At 52.2% G+C, this 24,106-nt stretch overlaps 9 protein-coding genes across 9 annotated transcripts; 4 read left to right on the top strand and 5 right to left on the bottom strand.

The window, feature by feature from the left end:
* Positions 1-92: 92 nt before the first annotated feature.
* Positions 93-1,632, bottom strand: BDP55DRAFT_594193 (the polygalacturonase). Its single transcript, XM_060570964.1, has 2 exons — positions 1,294-1,632; positions 93-1,210 (listed from the first exon to the last, which is right to left on the bottom strand). The coding sequence occupies exons 1-2, from the start codon at positions 1,486-1,488 to the stop codon at positions 305-307; spliced, it is 1,101 nt and encodes a 366-aa protein (XP_060423129.1). The 5' UTR covers positions 1,489-1,632; the 3' UTR covers positions 93-304.
* A 2,162-nt stretch (positions 1,633-3,794) lies between these two features.
* Positions 3,795-6,096, bottom strand: BDP55DRAFT_682787 (major facilitator superfamily domain-containing protein). The gene is made up of 6 exons (XM_060576285.1): positions 5,981-6,096; positions 5,559-5,921; positions 5,117-5,498; positions 4,822-4,912; positions 4,629-4,765; positions 3,795-4,563 (listed from the first exon to the last, which is right to left on the bottom strand). The coding sequence occupies exons 2-6, from the start codon at positions 5,808-5,810 to the stop codon at positions 4,289-4,291; spliced, it is 1,137 nt and encodes a 378-aa protein (XP_060423128.1). The 5' UTR covers positions 5,811-5,921; positions 5,981-6,096; the 3' UTR covers positions 3,795-4,288.
* A 491-nt stretch (positions 6,097-6,587) lies between these two features.
* Positions 6,588-8,152, top strand: BDP55DRAFT_720679 (uncharacterized protein; the record flags this gene model as incomplete). The annotated part of the gene is made up of 4 exons (XM_060578481.1): positions 6,588-6,857; positions 7,134-7,290; positions 7,330-7,470; positions 7,571-8,152. 4 exons carry the CDS (start codon positions 6,588-6,590, stop codon positions 7,801-7,803), a joined length of 801 nt encoding a protein of 266 aa, XP_060423127.1. The 3' UTR covers positions 7,804-8,152.
* Positions 8,153-8,225: 73 nt separating this feature from the next.
* BDP55DRAFT_398047 (uncharacterized protein) lies at positions 8,226-10,704 on the bottom strand. The gene is made up of 4 exons (XM_060567266.1): positions 10,073-10,704; positions 9,396-9,987; positions 8,473-9,310; positions 8,226-8,421 (listed from the first exon to the last, which is right to left on the bottom strand). The coding sequence occupies exons 1-4, from the start codon at positions 10,348-10,350 to the stop codon at positions 8,384-8,386; spliced, it is 1,746 nt and encodes a 581-aa protein (XP_060423126.1). The 5' UTR covers positions 10,351-10,704; the 3' UTR covers positions 8,226-8,383.
* Positions 10,705-12,081: 1,377 nt separating this feature from the next.
* On the top strand, positions 12,082-13,756 carry BDP55DRAFT_565199 (uncharacterized protein; the record flags this gene model as incomplete). The annotated part of the gene is made up of 3 exons (XM_060570399.1): positions 12,082-12,663; positions 12,714-13,050; positions 13,104-13,756. 3 exons carry the CDS (start codon positions 12,082-12,084, stop codon positions 13,754-13,756), a joined length of 1,572 nt encoding a protein of 523 aa, XP_060423125.1.
* A 1,786-nt stretch (positions 13,757-15,542) lies between these two features.
* Positions 15,543-17,183, top strand: BDP55DRAFT_565183 (uncharacterized protein; the record flags this gene model as incomplete). The annotated part of the gene is made up of 3 exons (XM_060570397.1): positions 15,543-16,183; positions 16,301-16,615; positions 16,670-17,183. 3 exons carry the CDS (start codon positions 15,543-15,545, stop codon positions 17,181-17,183), a joined length of 1,470 nt encoding a protein of 489 aa, XP_060423124.1.
* A 924-nt stretch (positions 17,184-18,107) lies between these two features.
* Positions 18,108-20,419, bottom strand: BDP55DRAFT_637861 (ABC transporter transmembrane region 2-domain-containing protein; the record flags this gene model as incomplete). Its single annotated transcript, XM_060573041.1, has 5 exons — positions 18,108-18,602; positions 18,680-18,833; positions 18,885-19,558; positions 19,616-19,831; positions 19,892-20,419. The coding sequence occupies 5 exons, from the start codon at positions 20,417-20,419 to the stop codon at positions 18,108-18,110; spliced, it is 2,067 nt and encodes a 688-aa protein (XP_060423123.1).
* Positions 20,420-21,426: 1,007 nt separating this feature from the next.
* Positions 21,427-21,693, top strand: BDP55DRAFT_565192 (CSL family zinc finger-containing protein; the record flags this gene model as incomplete). The annotated part of the gene is made up of 1 exon (XM_060570398.1): positions 21,427-21,693. One exon carries the CDS (start codon positions 21,427-21,429, stop codon positions 21,691-21,693), a length of 267 nt encoding a protein of 88 aa, XP_060423122.1.
* Positions 21,694-22,892: 1,199 nt separating this feature from the next.
* On the bottom strand, positions 22,893-24,106 carry BDP55DRAFT_397930 (uncharacterized protein). Its single transcript, XM_060567265.1, has 3 exons — positions 24,003-24,106; positions 23,351-23,934; positions 22,893-23,293 (listed from the first exon to the last, which is right to left on the bottom strand). The coding sequence occupies exons 2-3, from the start codon at positions 23,769-23,771 to the stop codon at positions 23,139-23,141; spliced, it is 576 nt and encodes a 191-aa protein (XP_060423121.1). The 5' UTR covers positions 23,772-23,934; positions 24,003-24,106; the 3' UTR covers positions 22,893-23,138.

The raw sequence follows: 24,106 nt of genomic DNA, 5'->3' as shown, positions 1-24,106 counted from the left end.
CATATGGACTGTGTAGACAATTAATTATACGTCAAAAGGCTCCTTCTGGACCGGCAACGAAGATGAACGGTATTTGATTTAGTTTAAGGTTTAGCTTATATGTTCATATCGCGACCAGTAAGATGATACGATACACAAACTTGAGTATGTATACAAATGAACAAAACTCGTAGTCCGCTGATCCGAGACACCATCCTGTGGCAAGTTCATGAGCTACATCGAGATCGGTATCAAGAGCCCGGCTCCCCAAGTACGTAATGGCCCCAAGTCAACGGATACCGTCGATATTTGCGCTGACAGCCACTTAAAGTTTGGTGTTAACGCTCTGCACTGCGCTCTGCGGGACGTTGAGAGCCTTGGCAGCCTTCTGGCCACCGGAAACGTTGACACCCTCCCACTTCCAATTGCGGCAAGCGCCGGATCCGCACAGAACCTGAACGTCGGTTCCGGAAGACTTGATGTTGCCGGAAATTTTGCTGACGGTAAGATCGGTAATGGGGACACCGCTGGTGGGCTTTCCGGTAGGGGATCCGTTCTTGTAGTCCTGCTGAATGATAACACCGTACTTGTTGATACCAGTCATAGTAATACCAGAGTATACAACGTCCGAAACAGCACCAGTCGCACCAGCAACGGTCTTGATTCTGACGCCGTTATCCGAGTCGATAATCTTGGAGTTGAGGATGCGAACGGTCTTGACGACGTTGTTGGAGCGTCCACCGACGGATCCAATGGAGAGACCGTGACCACCGATGCAAGTGCCGCCGGTGAAAGTGATGTTGGAACCGGAGTTAATAGCAAGGCAGTCATCCTGGTTCTTGACAGTGCAGCCAGAGATGTAAATGCCGCTGGAGGAACCGACGTCGAAACCGTCGGTGTTGTGGCCGCACTGGGAACCGCCATCGCCGGCAGAGTCGTCAATGTTGACATCGTAAATGCCGAGGTTAGTACAGGTGTTGATGGAAAAGGCCTGAACAGGGGTGTTGAGCACATTCAGTCCGCGAATGTTGGAGTTTTGCAGAGAGTGGGCAGCGAAGAACTTGGGCTTGTTCTTGCCTCCGTTGCTGCCCTTGCAATCCCACCAGCGCTGGCCACCGCAGTCGATCACATGGCCAGAGGCGCCGACAACGTTGACGTTGGAGCCCGAGACGGAAATGAGGGGGCCAGCCCACTCCTTGTATCCGAAAGTAGTCTTGCCTTGGAAGGTAACCTGTGGGTTGGGTTAGTAAACCTGAGTGAGAGAAAAATGCCGGCCTGTTGGCCATGAGATGCAAAGTTGAGAAATCGACGTACGGTAGCGCCCGACTTGAGGCCAGTCAAGTCAAGAGTGACTCCAGCGGGAACAGCGATATCCTTCAAGACAATGTTCGAGCAGCTAGCCTTGCCCTTCATGGCAGCGTTGGCGTCGGTGAAAGTGCAGCCGGACTGGCTAACAGGCGCAGCCAGAGCAGTGGCAGCCAGGCCAGCGAGAGCGAAGAAAGAAACCATGTTGAAAGCAGAAATGTTTTGTTCGAAGCAGGTTGTTGTTATGTTGAGTGCCCTAGGGCGATAGGTACAGAATGAGTGAGTAAACGAAAAAAGAATGGACGAGCCAAAGCTCAAAGGATGATAATGATCAGAGTAGAAGGTCTGCTGGTGACAGTTCGAAAGATATCGCAACTACTGCCAAGGCCGTGGGAAGTGGTTGATTTATATCTCATTTGGAGACGTTCTCAGCAGGGCTTTACCAAGACTGTCAATCAAAGCTTGTGTTCACCGTGACATATCAAGAAACAGGGGTGACCGCCGGCCGAGTCAGTAAGACATAAGATGGCCACCTAGACTTGGGGCAAACGCCGACAAGGATCGCCATAGTTGGATGCCCGAAGAACATTCCTTTTTCTGGGAACAAAATACTGGCGTCATCTCGAGCTCGCACTCACAGAGATTACCTCCAGAATGACTACTCAAATAAGCTTGTCTCATATATAGTATATCTGCTAAGCTGTGGAGTGGTGTGTGGGAAGTTCGGAAAGAGCCTCAACGAGGGTTTGCCGAAAACCTTCATTCGCTTGATATGGATGGGGGCTATAGGTGTTTGCGCAACGACGAAACCTAACCTTCCCCAGGTTCGTGCCTTCCAACTCGAAAGCCTTCTCCCTTCATTTGTTTTCTGTAATTTTCCTTCGTGAAAGTGAAATTATCCGTACATCGTACTTCGACACGTTGCGAAATGTGCCTCGTGCGGTGTGCATCTAACAGAGTTCGACGCCATCTTGCTAGTCTGCAAGTCAGCTCCATAGCCAGAAAGTCTCACGGACCGACAGAACGCAGTGGCCAGATACTATGCACTTTCCCATCACGCATATAAGCAATAAAACTGACTTTTCAAAAGGTGCTTCCATTTCGCGATAATAAACCTCATTCTGCCCACACTCATTAGCGGACGAAGGCACGACTCCATTGTCCCCTCTTTGACGTCCGCTTTGCTTTGACCCGATGACTCGGTGAGTTCGCCTCAAAAGTGAACTTTGAGATTGTTTCTTGGCTCATTACTGAATCTCTTGTTTTCAGAATCTTTCTAAGCGCGTACTACCATCCTGCCCTTTATGTTTGCCGCATCACTTGATTCACGAGATGTTTCCATATTTTACCGCCAGAAGAGAGATCGGGCAAGATGGATCGCAATTGAACTGCTGATGGGTCCGGTGCCCGACACTAAGTCTCCAGCCGTAAGCGCCGAGCAGATCAAATATCCCCCGAAAGAAAACCCGTCTTTTTGACCGCTTCGGACGCTTACTTCCAACATGTCAGAAATCACAAAGGCTGCGGTGATTTCCCCTGAATAGCAGCAGTATGGAGACGGGTTGCCACCTCAATATTTGGATTGCCTCATTCTGCTTTGTCTATTAGGTGGAATGGTCCATCAAGCCGCAGCAGAAATATGAGCGATCGTCGAGAACTTGGGCTGCGAGCAGGATTCGTTCGAATCAACAAGTGTGGAAAGCACCGGGATAACCTGGGTTCCCACGTTAAAAGAGAAAGTTTGCAGCTTCTATCCACAACTCATGTGGCAGCCACAAAATAATCACGCTGCAGCAGAATTATGAGTCTCGGCTATCCGGGGAATATGCTGGCCTTCTCCCGAGACCCAAACGCCGATTCTAAAGTCGGCTCACAGGCTGGCACTCTACAGCTTGCTGCTGATAGCAATGCGCGTAAAGTTTTACTAGTCGCAGTTTGTAAACTTGAAACACATGAATAAAGTATTCACTCAAATCCGCAACTACAAGTTACCGTCGACAGTGAAGGTCTAGATGACAAGCTGTCGAATCTACCGAGCATTACTGCAGAGTGTAGGGAGAGATTATTACATATAACAAATGTAGATCAGCGCCCCTGGTAAGGTAGAAGGAGAAAAGTTGCAGTAGTTCCTATCTGCTTCTCATTCATATGACGTAGATACTTTATCTTGTGCCTCTTTTTCCCAAGTACCTGCTTGAAATTTCCATTTTGGGATTTTCGGAGGCATTCCCGCAGATGACGCGGTGCAGCCGTCTCGAACTACTTCGTCTTTTTCTTCTTCTGAAATGTTCTGCCTTGTACTTGATTGCTCGGGCCCAAAGTGGTGCTCAACAGACATTTTATACATCTGACAGAAGCAGTCAGTTCATGAATGGATTTGCTATGGAATGACACTACTTTCCTCGCATTTTATAGGTGTGTAGTTGAGGAGGCTGGACTGTTCCTTGGCTGCCAAGAGGCGGCGGAAGTGCATCCATATAATCATTAAAGCATGGGTCTCCATATTTGTGGTAACATCGACCAGGATTCTATCTACCACAATTCAGTCGACCATAGATTAGCAGCTGTTAACCTATTGTGTTTCAACGTCCCTGTCCGTACCTTATGCAGACTTCATAGATGGTATGTATGGTTTGGATGGTTTTTATTCTATCTAGGTCGGATGATTCCGTCCCGCCGATCGACGCGGATGCCATCCCCTCAACGTTCCACCCCAAGCGAACCAGAGCAAAGGGCTGATGCATGGCCGTAAACCAACTCAACATTCCAATCCCTGCCAATTTCTCCCAACGTCATATCTGTAGACCGCCTCCTGTCTCCATCGCCAACTTCGTGCCTGGCGTAGATCCGCCTTGACTTCTCTTGCACTCCACTGTTCCCCATATGCTCCCCTGATCCTCAACGATAAAAGCAGCTCCCAAATTCGAATCCCGGCTCGCTCCTTTGGCACAAACCAGGCTAGACTTATGTTGCCTGGCCGTTTTTCGGCGACGGCAGAAGTATTCTACCACTTCTTGCGCAGGTTTCTATCACAGAGGATACGCGCCACAAATTGCAAAACAGCTGAGGCGGTCAGGCACATGCCGGTGAAGATGATTAGGTGTTGATACTCTTCCGGCGTTCCTTGTCGAACGAAAGCTCCGCCAATGGGCGTGCCGGTGAAGACTCCAATTGCACTCCAGATGGAAAATGCACCCAGCCGGGCACCAACCTTGTCCTCCGGAGAGAGCCTGACAGTCACAGATGGTGTGACGCTGATGAAGATTCCCGAGCAGAAACCTGCACTACGATTAGCTGACTCGAGTTCTCGCAAGACTGACGCATGTACAATGATAAAGCCATACCGTATAAGCAGGCAAAGGCTACGATCATGCTGACACTGGTGGATAGAAGCCACAAGGTGAGGCAGAGTATGCCTGAAATTGCCGTCAGTGGATAGAGGAGGTTCAATCCACCCGTGTGATCGGCAACGTATCCGCCACTAAGATGCGTCAGTGTGGTACTCATGGTCATCTATTGGAAAACTCATAGACTTACATCACTCGGCCGAAGAAGCTCGATCCGTTGATGAGCGGGAGAAGGTAGTTCCTCACCGCGGCTCCCGGGTGGTGAATCGCGATGTACGGCTCTAAACAGCAATCAGCTTCGTTCAACGAGGATGTTCTTTTGAAGGCTCGCGGTCTCTAGGTATTTTGTCCGGATGTCAAGTTCTGACTTAGCTGCTTAGGCTGCCGACAAAAGCTTAGAGACGGCACATATATTATACATGTACGCATCGAGTTCGCATCACAAATCGGAGCCACACGCAGTCGGACAATTATTGACAACATACCTAGGTAGTAGAACGGTACGTAAAGTCCAAAGTTGCCAACCACATTAGCAAGCGCCAGCGTGGAGTATCGGGGATCGCTGAAGCCGTTGAAGTCAACGATCGACCAGATAGACTTGACAGGCTTGCGAGGCAGCTTGGGCCGGGAAACTACAATGGCTATCCCGTAGCATACCAGAGCAATTAGCGCAGCGATCCGCAAAGCCCAGCCAAAGCCGATCCGAGGCACAAGATGAGAGAACATGATGGGGAGGCAGACACCGCCAGCACTGCTTCCACTGGCGACAATACCGATGGCCAATGCACGTCGTCTTGTGAAGTGTTGACTGGCGAGAGGCAAAGAGACTGCCGTACCAAACACTGCGGTCGCTCCGAAGATGACACCCTATCGTTGACGTCAGAGGTCAGAATCTCAACGGGTCGGACGCGTAGTTGCGGCACGTACCTGTGTGAGAATGAAGTGCCAAATATGACCTGGCTGGGCGAACGAGACACCGATGCTCGATACAGTCGCTCCGACAGCCGCGACAGCATAGAGAATGCTCGGGCTATAGGAATCGGCGAGGCCACCGGCGACAGGTTGAATGAGGTTCATGAGACCGAGCTGGAGGGAGCCGATGATTGCGATGACCGAGCTCGGGTACCCAGCCAGACTATGGCCGAGGTAGTAGTCCTGGAAGTACCCGAAGCTGTTCATATAGCCAAAGGACACGAAGTAGACGAGGAACGAGCCGGCCACGGTGAGCCAGCCTGCGACGGTGTGCTCGTCGCCATCGTTGCGGTGGGCGTCGTCGCCTCTACCTTCAACCTGTTCAGGGTCAGATCTGGTTTGCATCGTGATTGTGGGGGCTACCTGGGGTTACGAACAGCGCAGTGATGTCGTCAATAGTTGGGATTGTGTCGTCGTGTGGTTCTTCCTCGACGACGTTGACGTTGTTGATATGATTGGGAGAAGAGTCAAAGTCGCGCATCGCGGGGTGAGGTCTGCACTATTACTCAGATTTGGCCTCGGTCAAATTTTGTGCAGGGGTCTGATTCCTCTATCTTAACCACTGATAACGCCTTCCGGCTGCATCGGCATTCAGCTATCTAGCATCATTGCCCGGCTCCTTTTCACGATCCTACCCTACATGAAGCTCCCATGCGGTCATTTTCGCAGCAACATGAGCGACGTCTTGAACGTCATTAATCGGTTTCAGAGCCTTCGGTACCACGATGCGCCACGGCGAGGGATGCAGTGGAGTGAATGCGATTGAAGCGATTCAGGCATGTCGTCCAGGTTTGTAGGTTTGAACTCAAACACATACGCCATGTAACCTCTCTAGTCTTGTCTCGGCCATCCATTGGGTCCCGATGGTATTTACTTGTATGCTGTGTTTTCACCTCATCAGTTGTAACCACCAAACTATTACTTTCACCCGACCTAAAGACTCCACATATCCACTTTCAAACATTCAGAGAGCCGCCCAACACCATGCCCAACGCTTTGAGAACTGGTCCTTCGCAGCCTCCGCAAACCCCGGACCAGACCCCGCGACATCTCTATCGCGTGTTTGATACCAATTCGAAGGGTCAAACATCCGAAACCCAAGTTTCTTCGGAACATTCTTCGGTGCTCACTTTGCCTGGACGCAATCGAGGATGGACAGGCTTTTTGGAGAAGGATGACTACCAAGGCATCCGAGCTACTCGACTTGTCCAGCACCTCAATTGGGAAGTCGTTCCCCCCTACGGTTCCGGTCTTGTGTCATGAACAAGCTCTCTCCTCTTTGCGATTCAATTGTGCATATACAAGTATGCCACGAATCTATCCTCCTCTCAGTCGCAAGCTAGCAGGATCACCATGCTAAACGACTTGTACATCCTCATGATTGACACGCGCGAACTGCCTCGGGGCACATTTCTCCGAGACCTTGACGCCATTGAGGCTCTCAAGCACTTGGACCCATGACTCGAGAGATTATACAAGTTGTGAACCGGGGACAATTGGGCTTATTACTTTGGAGAATACCTCTCACAGGGGACCATCAAACTCGGACCATCTACGAGAAAGGCTCCTTTTCCTCGACTCGTCAATGATGGCTTATTTGACATCTTCCCGCACCTGAATCCTGAGAGCGTTGAGGACGGTCTGGCGAATCGGGTTGTTGAGCTACGGAACGAAGTTGAAGGTAAGAGTAAGTAGGACTATGGTCAGCACGTTGACCCCCTTCTAGTTAGGAAGGCTTTAACCCTTGGCGTTACATGCTTCGGACCGAAGCTTTCTGGGCCTTTCGCAGCGATGCTTTTGTCGATGTTGGATTATCCTAGCAGACTAAGCGCTGAAGCTATGACAACATTCTTGACCTTGTACAGTCGTAAGTGACCTCCCGCATAGCACTCGCCGATCCCTTCCATTCCGCTTTCCTTTCTTCTACGAATTCCCAACGGTACGAGCCAGCACTCATCGCAAGTCAGAACCAACACATTTTCTCGTCGAGCCTGTGGAAGTCCCAGCTGAAGGTCCTTGGGGAGTCTATCGATATCATGGCTTCGTCAAGGAAATCATGATGTATGAAAAGGCTGGGGAGGCCAAAAGAGAGGCTGTTAAGCAGAAGACCGCCGAGCTGCCAGAACAGGTAGATTACGTCAGGATCTCTCGTAATCTTACGGTATATGCACGATGCCCTCCAGGCCCAGTCAATCAATGACGTGCACATCTGCTCGGCTATTCGAGATCTGAGCAGTCCATCACGAGATCGTTCAGCATGCATGTGATCGGCAACAAGCTTTACACTACAACATTGATCGCAGGAGTTCTCCCGAGCTTTGACTTAGAGCGGACAGAGAAAGGCCGCAGGGAAGGCAAGTCTAGAGAGACTTTGGTGGGCATATCTAGATGAGAATCCCCGACATTCAAGCCACGGCTTTCAAATAGATAAGCAACAGAGTTTAGTCGCTTCGGGCAGAGTAGAATAGATCAGGGAGCAAGCAAAGTGATTTGATCATGATATTTACCAGCCAGGCAGGTTCCAATTCAGATACCCACGTTATATGCGCGCACGATAAAATTGGATAAGGCGCGGTTGAGACTTGAATTCACTTGACGTTGTGACACCCAGAGACGAAGTACTTTTTAAATGGCGACGTCACATGTTGTTTGTATTGTGTACACTACTAATTCTTCATATATGCTCATGCAATCTCCTACCTTATCCCAAAGACCTCACGCATCCACAAATCGAAGGTACATTTCTAGCTACGTTCACATCCAGCCAAAACATGACTGCATCAAACATACTCAGCCGTCACCGTGTTGTACCGTTGATCTATAAAGAGTCAATATACATGTCAAGATGTCTTAGCAGAGGGGAACTCACTGTTGTAGAGCAATGTGTACGTGGTTGAGGCTGAAAGATACACGGCTTCGATCTTACAGTTCAGCTCGTAGTACCATTGGCCGTCAAGCCCCTGGCGACGTGAGAGCATGTGCTCGGGGATGTGCCCGACATCAGCCTCTACATGAACGAGCATCGCAACATTCTCATCCCGAGCAACAGGCGCAATTCGTTGATTGCGATCAGCATAGATATCCATCTTGATCTTTTTGATACGGCCTTGGCTGACGAGACCGGTCCACACGAAGGATGTGTAGAAAGGCTCGTTCTCGGAGACGTTATCGCCCCGTTGGATGAACCATTCCATGGTGTAGACTTTGTAGCAACCATCCAAGCCGCACCAATGTCGCTTCTGCTCGAGATGCTTGTGGACCTTAGCATCGTACTTGCTTCGCCACTCGGTGCCGTAGTGCTTTCTGGCTTTGCGATTCTGAACCTTGACTTGCGTAAGCTTGTCAGGCGATACCTGAGCTAGACCCTTCATGACGGCGCCTTGAACAACTGCCTGCCAAGCATTGGGGGGCTGCATGATTTGGATGCTCTTGTCAATAGCGTTGCGCAAGCGCTCCTTGAGATAGTTGGATGCGCCGAAGCCGCCAACAAGGAGGATAGCACGAATCGGTACGTTGCTTGCTATGATCTGGTCCTTGACAAGCTTGATGCACTCCAGAACGACGGGCTCGAAGATGGTCTGAAGATCCGACGCCTTCAGGGCGAAACGACCACGGTTGATCCCGAGCTCTTTGTTGTTGGCCAGACCACCGACTGGTATGGTGTAGGTGTCGTCGGGGGCAGCGCCGAGGGTGAACTGTCGCTTGACCTACGTATTATTAGTCGAAGAGCTCTATTCAAGATACGCTTGGAAGCGGCAAGCCACAGTATGGTAGACGAAGATGCAAGCTTGCCTTCTTTTCGAACTGTTCCATGGCCTCAGCCATGATCTCGTCATCGAATCCATCTTCCTTGCCCAGCTTTGCCTTTAGAAACTTGGCGAAGCGCATGTTGAGGAACGTCGAGCCGCAGAGTGCACCAGAGCCTGGAGCAGCCTCTTGGACCTCCAGAATGGGTTTAAGACTGGTAATTGTGTAAGAGATCAGGTCCACAGTGCCTCCTCCAGCATCCACAACCACTACAGTATCATCGACTTTGAGCCCATGTGGGTCCAAGCCATGTAAGGCATAGATGGCCGCGGCTTCTGGCTCGGAGACAAGGTGGATGGGAGCAATAGTGTTGGTGACTGTGTTGAGACCAGCAGCTCTTTGGCAGGCTTGTTTGGTCTTGTCCTTGGCGAGATCTGACCAGATGGCGGGTACCGTAACGACAAACTCCAAGGGAGTGGTGTTGACAACCTGCTCTCCGAGCTTTTCCTTCAGGGTGTACACGAGATGGTCGCCCAGCGCCGAGATGTAGTCCGTCACGAGCTTGTCGACGTTGCGGCCACCTCGAGCCTCTGAGGAGACAGCTTGGCCCATACTTTGCAGAGAGGGGTCGAGATCACTGGGACACGTTAGCTCTCCGTTTTCCCTACTTCCCGTTCTCAGAGTTCCAAGAACGAGGGTTTCATAGGAGTAAAAGCACCCACAGTTTGAACCACTCGACGACTTCAGCTTGCGGTGCGGTAACGGGGATGGAAAAGCCCCATTGAACATCGTCGCCGGCATATCGGAGCTTAGTGGGGACTTTGTCGGAAGATTCGCCCTCGCGGATGGTCTTGCTGATAGGCCAGGTGGTGATGGCAGTTCGTCGATCGGGACGTTGGGTTTCAGCCCACGCCACACCTGAATAAGTGGTTCCGAAGTCGATGCCGACGATGATCTTACGCTCGCTGATGGACATCTTCTCGAAGTCGAAAGAGTCCATGGCTAGAGGATGTGGTGCTGCCAGGTGGTGTAGAGGGTGTTTAAAGGCAAGAAACCGATCCCGAATATAAGTGGAAACGGGATGCAAAGCGCCGATCAGCTGGTAACGACCAGGACAGAGCAGGTTGTTGGAATCGGTGAAGCGGAACCCTCTCTTTCCGAATGAAGCTGTATCGAAGTAGGCTTGGCGGGCTCAAGACTAAGTTGAAGGAGATTTCGATTGCTGGAGGATGATCTAGTCGCAGTGGAAAGAGGCAGAAAAGAGAGAAGAGTTGGATCGTAGCATGGAGGAAAGTGAGGGGGCGGATGTCAGAAGCTGGTTCTCATCAAACTTGATAGAAAGATGTGCTTGGGCAAGGTACGTAGAGGTCAGCAGACAGAAGGAGAATCTGCCTTGATGAAGCTTGGGTGCGAATGTTTGAAGGGTTAAGGGCAGCAAGAGGCTCTGGCTAAACCTTTTTAGTCTTCGGGTTGGCGTGGCGCAAACAGACGAAGAACGTCAGTTTTGCTTGAAAGCTCCTTCCCTGGTCGACCGACCCATCCTACCTTAGGTAAGAGGGATGGAAAGATGGCACAACATCTCTCATACTGAACATGAACGACAGCTAACAATCATGGAACCAAGACAATCAGTCCTTTGAAAAACTCGCTGCCTTATGCATCAAGCTCATGCGGGTTCTGACCCGTCGGGCACGTTTGAAAGCCGTGGATGCATCTAGGCGTTGTAGGTCTGAGCGCCGAGATATTCGTCCCTCATGCCATGCAGCTCAGGCTTTCTAATGAGGCGTCATTCAGTCTATTTTATGCCACTGAGGTCCCAAGGCGTTCGACATTCGCTCCTTTTCAACCTTTTCAAGGCACCACGCAACGTGTTTAGCTGTTTCTGGACTCCCGTAAGGTACCGTGGGTACCTCAAGGTGCTTGGTGAAGAAAGTGACTTTGACGGGGCACATCGGTACTTCCCAGAACTACCAGGGTGTCAGCCTTGAAGGTACGTATCTCATTGAGGCCCCACCCCCGCCGTTGTATCTTACCTACCTAGGTGAGGTAAGGTAGGTACTCCCCCACTTGGCGGGGTCGTTCTGGCAGGCAGCTTCCAAGGCAGTGGCATGCCACCTTTACCGAAAGCTGCCTTGTCTCTTGCAGGTACGAGATATTCAAACCGAGAGGAAGGTTTGATAGAGCTCCTACCTACTCTAGGTAACCTACCAAGCCTCGGGCTTTCATCACACAAGGGCGGGGATCTGGGGTATGACCTCGATTCCCTGTCATGAAAGGCGGTATTGCAAGGTACCTAACCTTACAGACTTGACCTTGGGTAGGTATTCGCCCGGATTCTCCATGGCACCGGAACCTTCCTTCATTTGTCCGTGCGACTTCTCCCAGGCCTCTTTCTCGGTCACATCTCATCCCAACTCTCCCTCTAAGTCTTTCATTCTTCCGATGCATAGTAAGACTCGGACCTCTCTTTTCATCTAAACATATCCTCCACTGCTGCCGTCTCCTAGCATTACTACTCGGCATAATGGAAGATCTCACACAGGTAGACCCGACTCTTCCGCAGCACCGCGAGGGTCACAACCCACCCGTCCCAGACAAGAGACCCCTCGACACTAATGCCGGGGCCATGATGCTCGACGACTCGAGACTTACCTATAGTCAGACCCCCAAGAACCAAGCAACCACCACAATAGAGCCGGTTTACCCCAACACGATTTCTGCCACTGACATGATGGGCTTCACCAAGGTCGAGATGCCTGCTCCGGAGAACGGAGCTCAGAGCAGTGGACCAAGGCAAGCTTTACCCAAAGGCCTCGTTGCCACTCGTTTCAATAATTATCCTGCCTCCAATTCTTCTCGTCATCACCTATCGCCTTCCTCGACGGTCACCTCATCTTCTTTTGTCGAATGCGATTTGATCGACCTCGGTACCGACGTTTCCTCGCCATCAAGAGAGTTATCAGAGAAAGATGTTAAAACCAGTACGCGTGACGGAGACGAAGCAGATGCCAGCGATGTGTTACTACTACGCCGTGAGATCATGGAGTTGCGCCACAGGCTCAAGTCGACAACGGCTAGAGCTGAGATTGCCGAGGAAAAGGTCGAGCGAGCAGAGCGGAGGATAGGCGAGATCAAATCTACCGTGGCCTCGACTATTACAGAGATTGAGAAAGACACGGCACCCCTTGCTTCAAAACTCAACGAGCTCAACACAGAGAACTCGGCTTTAAAAGAACAACTCAGGGATGCCCAGTCTCACATCTTTAGCCTTCAACCTTACCGTAAGGAGCTGACTCCCGAGGAAGTCGGGCGCGTAAGTCCACTATCTCTACATAAAGCGATAGTCGTTTGACAATCTGGTAGGAATACGATGATCTCATCGAGGGTATCAGTGATTGGGTTTCCAAGTTCATGGATCCGTATCTGGATGATCACGAAAAGGGAGTTGAGGACCTTATGATGACTGCCCGCAGGAGACCCAGCGACGCTCTCAAGTTGAAACAGGTCATACACCTATATCCCGACCTGGTTCACGGCGCCGTTTTCCCAGAAACAGACGAAGATATTGTCGTCGCAATCATCATGAGGTTTATCAACGACAATATTTTCCAAAAGATTATGTACGGCTCCATCGCCAATTACGTCGAAGTACTCAGCTTCGTGGAGACAGCCCTCCAGAACCACGTTGATCCCAAGCGAGGTACGAGCACATTTTTGTTATTATCATTGGCCTTTGAAACTGACCTGTCCCAGATCTCTTCGCGATACGAACCTGGACGGCAGAAGCATATAACGCAATCTTGAGCTCTCGAGACTTCAAGGGCTGCCGGGAGAAGAAGATGCGCGAGCTCACAATCGAGCTTGCCACCATTTTCAAGATACTCAGCCGAAAAGACAAAATGGAGGCATTTTACAAGAGCTTTGAACAGGTTTGTATCAAACCAGCAATGCAGCTGTATGAGAAGATACAGGTTTCCACCAACCATTTCTATTTCGATATCAACCCGTACATAGTCTGGGGCGGGGACGACGAGATGCAAACCTCGACAGACTTCCTCGACAGCTTGCAAGATCTCGACTGCAAGAACATACTCCAGAACCGCAAAGCATTCAATCTGATGAAGATTGACCCGCAGCCTACCAAAAAGGAGCTGTATCACCACCTGCTCAATGTTTGTACTCTCACCCCAGCGCTTTACATGCGGCAAATTGGGCGCAAGGATGTCATCAAAGAACCACAGCTCGTGCGACGTCAACAGATGCTGGTGGCATGGGGCCCGCAAGAAAAGCGTGACAAGTTCCAGGAGAATGGGGACCGTACGCTTCTGAGCCATCTATACTACGCTAAGACCGATCGAGAGAGGCAAGAAGCCGGTGGGTGGACGAACTTTCGTTGGGGTGGCTAGAGGCACCAGGTATCGCTTACGAATTCTCTCCGTTTCCTGTCCAGGCTAGTATTGGTGTTATATCCCATTTGTTATACCAGAACTGCCAAAACGAGGTGCACATTCTAGGGGGCTGCTTTGGTCGGTAATGCTCACTGTGGGATTGTTAGGTATCGATGGCAGAAGTAGATACATGTAATCTCTGGGGGCACTTTGCTATACCTGTTTCCTGGGTGTAGATCGTGTACAGCTTCCTGATTGGATCATGGGATATAAGATCCACGGGGATACAAGAAGCTATCACGATTGATCATTCTTGCGGCTTATATCCACTGACAAGGTGCTCGGAGCCTGATGCAGGCGTTCTAGAAATCGAGGCCCCCAAATCGCGCAGTGAAGTACCAATACCTCCAACAAGCCGGCTTAATTTTCGGGTCTAAGGCTGGGACACGTCGGAGCAATGCAAGTGAGGTGCAGATGACTTTGGTTGATTCTTTAATTAGACTCGAGGAAACTTCAAGATTATTCGACTTTCGATTCAAAAGCTGACCGTCTTAGATAAGGTACCTATGTAGTCACAAACTATAGCGGGGGTTTAGGTTGAGTGAGGCTTAACAGGTAGCCGCTAAGGACGGGCAACGGGCAGTGGCATGCGCTAGAGAGTGGGTCCTGGCGTGCCGGGCGATCTGTAGAGACTTGCAGGTACATCTGCCTCCTCCAGCAGTACTTGCGGTACGTACCCTACAAGGCGCTCCCCGAAAGTGGAAGAAACATTCAAGGCAGGTCCGCCTCGGAGCTGTCTGACCATGGCATGAACCACTTGGACGTCAATCTGGAACTGCTTCTACCTTCAAGGTTCACCAACGCCCCTCGTTCGGCCTCATCTGATTCTCTTTCAGTTCGTTGCCTCATGCGCCCGCCGTCATCATTGAACAGGAGCGCCAAACAAGGCAAAGCCAAGCTGCGATACCTCAACTCCCGCCTCTCAAACCACGAACGCCGAATTGCGACTCTTCTGGCAGCCACAAGAGGTACAGGCTCAGTCTCCTGAGCCTGGTTTCAGCGTCCGGTCTTCGTCCCTGCAGGCACTCGCCTACTCCCCGTTCAAGTCGCCGTCCAACGTCCATCTGCATTGGGTTCTGAGACAGGGCTCTAATACTCATCCTCACTCTCTAGGTTAGTCTTTCTGAGGTAGTAGGTACTCGGCTACTGAACTAGGTATCTAGTCGCACTACGAACACGTTGTCTCGTGGCCTTTCTGCATCAGCTCTATGCTCGGACGGTGATGCAAGGTTAAAGGTCCGAGTTGAACTCCAAGCAGCCGGCAGGGAACCCCCAGTCAGTTTGTCGCCATTTCAACATGTTTCGATCTTTTAAGGGAAGATTCATTGGCGCATTTCAACACGATCCGCAAACGACAAACAGTTCATCAGAGTCCGAACCACAGCTGTCCTTGCCTCCCTCTGGTTGGCTCCCTTCTACGGGCGGGGGACGGCCAAACACCACCACCCAAGAGAACCAAACTACCTCTTTTCTCAAATCCGGCTCTTCTTTTTCAAGTTCACACCCGAAGATCGCGCCTCGTCTTACTACGACCCCATCGACGTCACATCTGCTGCCCGTGGACTTCCTCGTTGACGGGACTCCAGAGCGGTCCACAGACGTTCCGAAATTATTAGCGGCAACACAGGTAGCTAATCCAGCTTCGATAGCATCTGAGGAAAGCTGTCAACAGCAGCAGACAGACGCATCAAGCGATTCTTCACCAAGACTCGTTCCACATGTCGAAGACTTCCCGTTGACGAAGATGTTCGCACCTCCAAACAGCGGACTGCCACCTAGCTATCACTCCAGCGCCAACCCCTCTCTCGTGGGAGGTTTTGGCAGCGATGGGCTCGATCCCGCCCCGGCATACGATTGGGGATTGGCCCTGGATGTTGACAGATCAAGCAACGAGCAAGACACATTAGCACGAAATGTCAGTCATGATCAGCCTCAACCACCAGCTCCCTTACCGGAGGTTCCACGTCGAGTCAACTACTACCGCGCCATAAGCGCCGACATTCTGGCAGACTTCGACTTCCCACTGCCCGTGGCCAAGTCCACGGCCACAATCACAGAGGCGGCGATGCCTTCTTCTTCTACTCCACCACCACAAAGGGGCTACCGGCCGACCCCAGCGTCTATCCTCGAGGATTTTGACGTTGCACCATTTTCACCACAGACCACAGGTGGCAGCTCCAACACCGCAGCTAGTACGCCGCCGGTATTGTCGCCGCCCACACGCTCGAGGTCAACGTCGAAGCTCGTGTTAGCGTCGACGGCTTCGAATAATCCGTATGTCGAGCTTCTTGAGCAGAAGGAGCAAGCAATGACGGTTGCCTTTTTGCGCAGGCAAGACTCAGCGTCGGGATCTCGGTCTGCGGATCTTGGAGCTGATGATTTCAGGTAAACATGCACCCTCGAGCTGGATCGATAATCTTTGCCAGCCTTCATCACCGAATTATTTGATATTTCTCCTTGTCAAGAGTTGTGTTTTGGTTCAACATGGCTAACAAGTCTCAGTTTCGGCCAAAGATATCACAAGGCAGCGGACACAACTGATGTTGTTGTTACCAGGCAAAGACTGCCAGCAAATGATCTAAGCGGTTCTCGAGAATGCCCGATTTGTGCCGAAATGAGGGAAATTTCGTCGTTTCCCGTCCTAAGTGTGACTCCAATGTGCACTCACCCGCCAGAAGCGTGCCTAGAGTGCCTTCAAATGTCCATCAAATCAGATCTGAATAGCAAGCTATGGACTGAGATCCGGTGCCCAGAATGCCGCGAGTTGCTGGAATACATCGACATTCAAAAGTACGCAGACGAAGAGACATTTGCTCGGTAAACTCCCCAATAATCTGTTTGCAGGTCCCAAAGTCACTAACGCCTTCCAAGATATGAGGCTTTGGCACTTCGCGCTGCCATGGCTGAAGCTGATAACTTCATTTGGTGTACGGCAAACTGTGGGTCGGGCCAGCTTCACGATACTGGCGGAGACCAACCCATCGTGACATGTTTGCATTGCGGTCAGCGGTTTTGTTTTAGCCATAACGTTACATGGCATGAGAACTTGTCGTGTGAGGAGTACGATGCGCTGCTGCGAGACCCAGACAACTTCCGCTCACGCATCGAAATGGAGTATGATGAGTTCGACTCGGCGCGACAGGCACAGGAAGACGCCGATCGGGCGATGGCTCAGGGCCTTATGGCCGAACAACAGGCTGAGATTCAGGAGCATGAAGCTAGAGAGCGTGCCGAAAGGGAGAGAGCCCGAAAGGCGGCAGCCCTGGCGAGGAAGGTTGCTGCTCGCCGAAAAGCGGAAGAAGAGCAAAGCCGAGTGACCGTAAGCCGGACAACGAAGCCTTGCCCTGGTTGTGGATGGGCCATTGAGAAGAACTCGGGGTGGTGAGTGTCCTTCTTTGACATCAGAGCAAGGAGTTCAGCTAACAGGCATTTGATAGTTCGCATATGACTTGTAAGTATCCCTGTTCTTGCGTCTCTCATGTTTGACCCCCCATCCACTCTTCTGCCCTTTGTTCTCTCTGCGTCGTTTCTATCGGACTGAAGCCAATATCATCGCAGGCATCAAATGCCGCTACGAATTCTGTTGGGGCTGTTACTCTACCTGGGAACGGTCGCATAGTGTTCGATGCCGAGGACCTGTGCCTTCCGTCTAGGCAAGACAGTGAGCCTCGGCGCTTATAAAGATGCGAGAAAGCGGAGGAAAGTCAAGAAATGTCTAACCTAGAGGCCGATTCCTAGGTTCTAAGTGCAAGCACGAGTTCTGCTACGAGTGCGGTGCGGATCATAAGCGTATTTTACTGCTTGACAACAGCATACACAGCGAAGACTGCCGCTTTCATCCGAACAATCTTGCCGATTAATTTTTGACGACGCAGGACTGTTCAACTTTGATACCTAAGACGGACACTAGAGGCGGGCGTGTCATCGGGGCGGGGATGGAGGTCAACTACATACAGCCCATGTCAACAACATTGAATTGGACACTGCGGAGTTTTGTATTTCCAAGTCGCATTTAAGCAGATTGATCAGGACCAGGGGATGAGTCAAGAGTGAGTTGTGGTATTATTCTTTCGATTTGCCTAACCTATTCTACGCCGTATCCTCTGTAGGTGTTGTGTCTACAAACCTTTGTGTACAAAATTTGCAAAACCAAAAAAAAAAATGTAAGACTCGTCAAAGATCCCATCGAATCATGCTTTCTTCGTTGAAGTTTCGCCTCCCTTCCCATCGACTAAACTAAACAAATGCACCTTTGCAAGATCGCTTGTGAGACTCACTGTAGATTGTAAATCATGAGCACCCTCGCCTTCTATGCGGCGGTCAACTCCGCAATGCGCCTCTCAATCTCAGGCACCTGCCGCAGCAAGACCTCAAGGTCCTCCTTCTCATCCTCGAGCTTCAGTCGGCGATCGGCGTCGAGCTTGGTGAAGACAAAGTTGCCCTGCCCATCGAACTGAAGAATGCGGCTGTGGTACTTCCACAGACTGCGACGATGGCTGACGGTCATGAGGGTGATGCCGAGCGCCTTTGCGTTATCGTACATGACCTTCTCCGTCTCGAGGGTGACGCTAGAGGTACACTCGTCGAGGATAGCGTAGCGGGGCCGGTGGTAGAATAACCGCGCCATGGCGACGCGCTGCTGCAGGCCGCCCGAGAGGACGTCGCGCCACTCTGCCTCGGCGTCCCAGCCCTCGGGGTAGAGCTCGGGCAGGTGCTCGAGGCCGAGGAGGGAGAGGATGGAGAGGAGGTCTGCGTCTGTGACGGACTTGGCGCGCATCTGGCGGAGGGAGTCTGGGTAGGTTATCTGTTGGCGGAGGGAGCCGCGGGAGAGGTAGGGCCGTTGGGGGATGTAGAAGATGTCGGAGAAGGGGGCTTGTGGACGGTGCCGCCGTAGACTGGCCAGAGGCCGCCGAGGATGCGGAAGAGGGAGGATTTGCCGCAGCCGTTGGGGCCGACTACGAGGAGGTGGTCGCCTTGTTTTAGGGAGAAGGAGAGGGCTTTGATGAGGACGTCGCCGTTGGGGGAGATGATGGGACTGTTTTTGGTATTAGTTGGATTGCATGTAGGTGGGTAGATGGCGACTTACACATTGATGAATTGAATGTCCTTGCTCTCGACCACGGTACCGCGGCCCTTGAGGACGGCCTCGTTATTCTCGGTGCCCGAGCTGGAGACGAGTTTCTTCTCAAAGCGGCCGGCGCGGATGTCGTTCATAGTCTCGAGAAGGGAGTCGACACGGGAGGTGTAACCCGCCAACTCCATGATCTCACGGTACGAGAACATGATGCGGCCAAAGGCATCTGAGGCAGACAGTAGCATGCGGCGGTTGGTGACGAAGCTCTCGGTGCGGTCGCCCATGTTCATGGCAATGTGCCCCGGCATCTTGACGAAGACGGGGACGGAGCAAAGCAGCAGGCCGAGGGCGCCCCAGAAGTACTTGATGACAAAGTCCTCCATAAAGCCGTGGTAGAAGCGCCGGCGGAGAATGTAGTTTACGTGCTTGATGAGAGTGAAGTAGCCCTTGTCAAGGGTGTCCTTTTCGGCCTCGTGGCCCGAGTAGAGAGCGACTTCTTCGGCGTGGTCGATGAGGCGCGAGTGCTGGAAGCGGAACTCGCCTTCGAGCCGGGCCTCGTCGGCGACGTATTTGCCAAAGGGCGGGGTGAGGGCGCGCATTACGTTTGCGGAGAGCTGAACGAGGAGTGCCATTGAGACGACGCCTTCGCCACCTACGCTTCGTGAGAGCGAGTGCGTGTAGATTGTCTAGTGATGGTCAGTGTTTGGTTTCCATGAGGGATTGTAAAGGGAAAAGGGTTGTACCATATCCAAGACGGGTTTCGCGAGGTTGCTGAAGAGCTCGGCCAAGCTGTTTGAGAATTTGGCGACATCGACTGCAATCAACTGGTCTGGATTGTTTATCCGGTCGTCGAGGGCAGAGATGCCGTAAAAGGTCAGCTTCGAGAGGTACTTGTCGTGGATGTGCTGCGTCAACCGCGTCCGGTACTTGAGCGATAGCTCCGCTTGGTGGTAGGATAACTGCACGGCGTGTTAGCACAAGTCCGACACGGGGGCATCCAGAGCACCCAGCAGACTTACCATTGAGTTTGTAAACGTCGCAGGGATAGCAATCAACATCCACCACACGATGCGCATCAAAAACTCCCGTCCATTACCCTTGACCAAACTCTTAACAATGGCGCCGTCCATGGCCGCAACCTTGAGACTAATCAACGTCCTAACAACCAAGAAGAAGGAATGGCTGATGAGCAGCCTAGCCTCCTTGCTCCGCCATCCCGGTATGACAATCTTGAGCAGGCGCAGTAAGGAACGGAAGAACTCGCGGTTGAGCTCGACTTTTTTGCGTTTCTTGGTCATGTCCTCGTCCGAAGGGGCGGCGACGGTGGCGCGGGACTCGCGGGCGGCGGCCTCGCGCGCGGAAGCGGCTTTTTGGTCCGAGATGGCGCGGCGGATGCGGTTCGCGAGGGCGACGAAGAGGGTGATCCAGACGGCGCGGGAGATGCGCGTGCGGTTTTGGAGGTAGAGCTGGGTGAGTTGGAGGGCGAGGTTGCGGACTGTGCGGTTTGAGGGGAGCCCGATGAGGGAGACTTTGGATTGGGCGGCCATTGTGGGTGGTGGTGTCGAGGGGCGTCTCTGCGCGCGCGCGCCGCTGGGTGAGTGTGGCAGCGATCTCGAGGTCCTTTTCGTCTCACGATGCCTTTCGGAGAGGATGGTTCGTCACAAGGTCGCGGTTATGTTGCTTGTGAAGATGGACGAGTTGCCGCGGCTACGTCACGCCGGTAGCTGTGGGGGAACGTCCGTCGGTTGACGCTGGGATTAAGTCGTCAGCGCATTCGTCGCGGTATTTCGATCGAGATCCGTCGTTCGCAAAGGAGATATATTGCTGGAGAGTAGTATCAAAGGTGTTCGCAGTCGGTCAGAAAGGGGAAGATGATGATGTTGACAACGGCCATGGCTGGTGACGGGTGCTTGGGGTGAGTGTCACACGGCAGGTCCTTCGGACGAGGCTTTCGGTTAGGTTGGGGTCCAGTCCCCTTCCCCTTCCAGATTCAGCAGCCAAAACGTTAAAATAAATGGCACTGGGGCCGCTTGTTGCTTTGCGTCGCTTCGGTGGCTCGGGTCTTTGTTCTGATTCAGCACTGGGTACTCCGTAGAGTTGATCCTTAGGTTCTGCTGGGGAAAATGGGGGAAAGCTGGCCCTGTTTGACCTCTCTGTCCCTCGGCTCCCCGGAGTGACACGGTACATGGGTGCTGGAGGAGAGCGGCCCCGTAGCGGCGAGCAATCTGATTGGCCAACCCCGGAAAATGGCCTTTTGGCCCGTTCCCATGTGAATTGGCTGCCGATGGCATGTGATTTGTGAGCTCTGTCTGTGCCTGAGGCGTAATTATCTAATCAAATGTGGCTTGACGTTCGAGGGTAGACTCACCAGCCATATCGCGGGGCAACTTCTCCAAGCAGCTTTTTCCTGTCCGAATTCTTTTTTTTTTTTTTTTAAAAAAAATTCGGCTTGCCACCCCTCAACTTGGATGACTCCATTGCCAATCATCCCAGCAAACTAGAATCGCAACAACAGCGCTCTTCTCTACCTTGGACCACACAAATCCACGCCAAAATGTCCGACGACAACATTTCCATCTACGATGAGATCGAGATCGAAGACATGACCTGGGACGAGGACATGCAGATTTACCACTACCCTTGCCCCTGCGGCGACAAGTTCCAAATCGCCCTGGCCGACCTACGCGACGACGAGGATATTGCCGTTTGTCCTAGCTGCAGTCTCATGATTCGCGTCATCTTTGACAAGGTAAGTCCCATCCGTTCGCAAGTGGAGGGCCTGGAAAGGAAGCTTCACGTGGAGAAGAGTTGTAATGTTTAACATGTAATCGCAAATGCAGGACGATCTCCCCAAGGACCCCGAAGATGAAGCCGAACCCGCTGTTGAGGAGGCGTCTGCTCAGATCCCTGTTGCCGTTTGAAGAAGAACGCTGTTCAGATTCTACAATCAAATGCTGCGTCGCGGACGAGGTTGCTTCGACTGCGCGAAGGGTACTCCAGCAGAAGGTCGCGCGCCGCCAGCCAGCCAAGCACATCAACCAAGCGCAGAACCCGGCGCAAATACAGGTGCTCAGAACTGGCCTTCCTCCACGGCGCAACATCAGCGAGGTAGCCGATTGCCATTCACTAAGGGGGCGAGATACTTCCCCAAGAGGAACAAGTCACCATGTCGGATGAATACTATAGCCGCCCGGGTGCCACAGAGGCTTGGTGTCACGGCAGCTCCCACTCCTATTACGATATAGGCAGAGATTGCAATGTGCCGCAGACGTAACAGTGGAGGCAAACATTCTTAAATGAAAGACGCTACCGAGTCGAACGCTCGCTCCGCAGCATCAGGCCACTGTTCCTTTGAACAAAGGGAGTTTGTCTGCGTGCCGCGCCGCTGTTGCTGAACTTGCGCTGAGGATGGCCGTGCTGGCCAGTTGATAGACAGATCAAGGGGCGGCGCGGTTACGGGAGTCTTGTTGCAAGAACTATATGGGTGTTGGACGAGAGTCAAGGTGGACTTTGTTTTGCGCTGTACTCTGCGCTGTAGACGAAAGCTCGGGGTCTGGAAGGGGAAGGTTATCCTATGAGATGATGGATATGCTCAAATTGGCCCTCGATGAATCATTCCACCACCCGGATACATACCTATGAATACACACTAGAAGCCTTCATGTACCCCTTCAAGTCCATTCCTGTCACCAGCCAGCAGGCGCCCCCTTGGGGGTCAGGTCAAAACTGGCTGGGTGGTGGAGTGGTTCAAGTCCACGAACAGCCTAATCGGTGAAGGCTCAGAGGTCCCGTGTTCGAGTCCCAGCAAGTGCACCAGAGATGTAGCCCTCAGCTGGCCACCGGGGTGGGGGAGGGTTAACTCTTTTGTCTCGTGCCTTCCTTTTCCCGATTCCACTTAAAGCGGAAAGACCCTTCCTTCCCTTTCCACGCAGTCACTACGGCAGTAATGAACTGGCGTTAAACAATCCATTACGGTCGTCGTCTACGGCAGCATTTGTTGATATCAAAGGTCACAAGGCAAGAGCGAAATATATATGGAAACTGTTAATTTTTTGTAATTAATTAGCCGCATTAATGCTATTCATGATGGCCATGCTTCATCATCGTATGCAGAATTTCCAACGCCGTTGCTCCAAGCCGTAAAAGTCATAATACATGTCCAAGCAAGTGCTGTTCTGCTTCCTCATGGTTCCCATTTCGAGCGTGAAACATCAATAAAGACCCCCGCTCTCATTATTCAAATATCCCGTGATGGTTTTCAATCCCTTACAGAAGGAAGAAGCTGGCAATGCCAAAGGCGATGAGGCCAGCAGCAGAGCTCTGGACCTTGTCGGCGGCGGCGGTGGGCACGGTGACGGGGCCGGTGGTTGTGGCGTTGGGGGACGAGGTGAAGTAAGTCTGGGTGAGGGTTGAGAGAGTAGCTGAAGGTCTATTAGTCTAATGGGTCTTGAAGGGTTCTAGTAAGAGATGATACTCACTGTTGATGAGAGGGGGGATGACGGCGGTGATGGAAGGAATGACAGAGTCGGTGATGGAGGGCAGAGTCTCGACGGGGTCAGTGCCGGTGGGAACGACGATGGGCGTCGTCACGGTGACGGGAGGGTCGCTGACGACGACCTGGGTGGTGGTCGTGATGCCTCCCGGGACGGTGGTGATGCCTTCCGAGACAGTGGTGGTGCCCTCCGGGACGCTCACGGTCGTGGAGGGCTCGGGCTCGGCGGAGGCGGAGGGAGAGACAGTGACGGTGGTCAAGGGAACGGTCTCGGTGACGATGGCAGTGGCGGTGGGCTCAGGGAAGGTCGGGAGGGTCAGGGTGGCCGTGATGCCGTCGGTGATGACGATGGAGGTGAATTGAGCAGCGGCAAGGCCGGCAGCGGAGAGGATGGCGAAGGAGCGCATTTTGGCTGATTGCTTGTTTGGTGGAGAGAAGAAGCTTAAGAGCCGTTGATGTGAGGTTGATACAAGAGTTAGTAGTGCCGGGAAGAGAAGCGACTGGTTTAGCTCGAAAGCTGGGGCTCTTGTTGATGAGATGAGGCGGGAAGTAGGAGTGAGATGTTCTGAACTTGTTGTTGCGGATGAAGGGTAAGAAAAGACTCTCGTTGAAAGAGAGACTGGATGGGAGATATATACTATTAGACGGGAGTGAGGGTCTGCGTGACGAGGAAAGCCCAGGCCGTACGACTACGTACGACGTATACAGGACATTGTGTGCTACAGCCTACGAGTCGATGACA

The sequence above is a fragment of the Colletotrichum godetiae genome (assembly GCF_030913485.1).
Source record: "Colletotrichum godetiae strain CBS 193.32 chromosome Unknown BDP55scaffold_74, whole genome shotgun sequence".
NCBI classification, from domain to species: Eukaryota; Fungi; Ascomycota; class Sordariomycetes; order Glomerellales; family Glomerellaceae; genus Colletotrichum; species Colletotrichum godetiae.
This window is presented reverse-complemented; position numbering and strand designations above follow the sequence as displayed.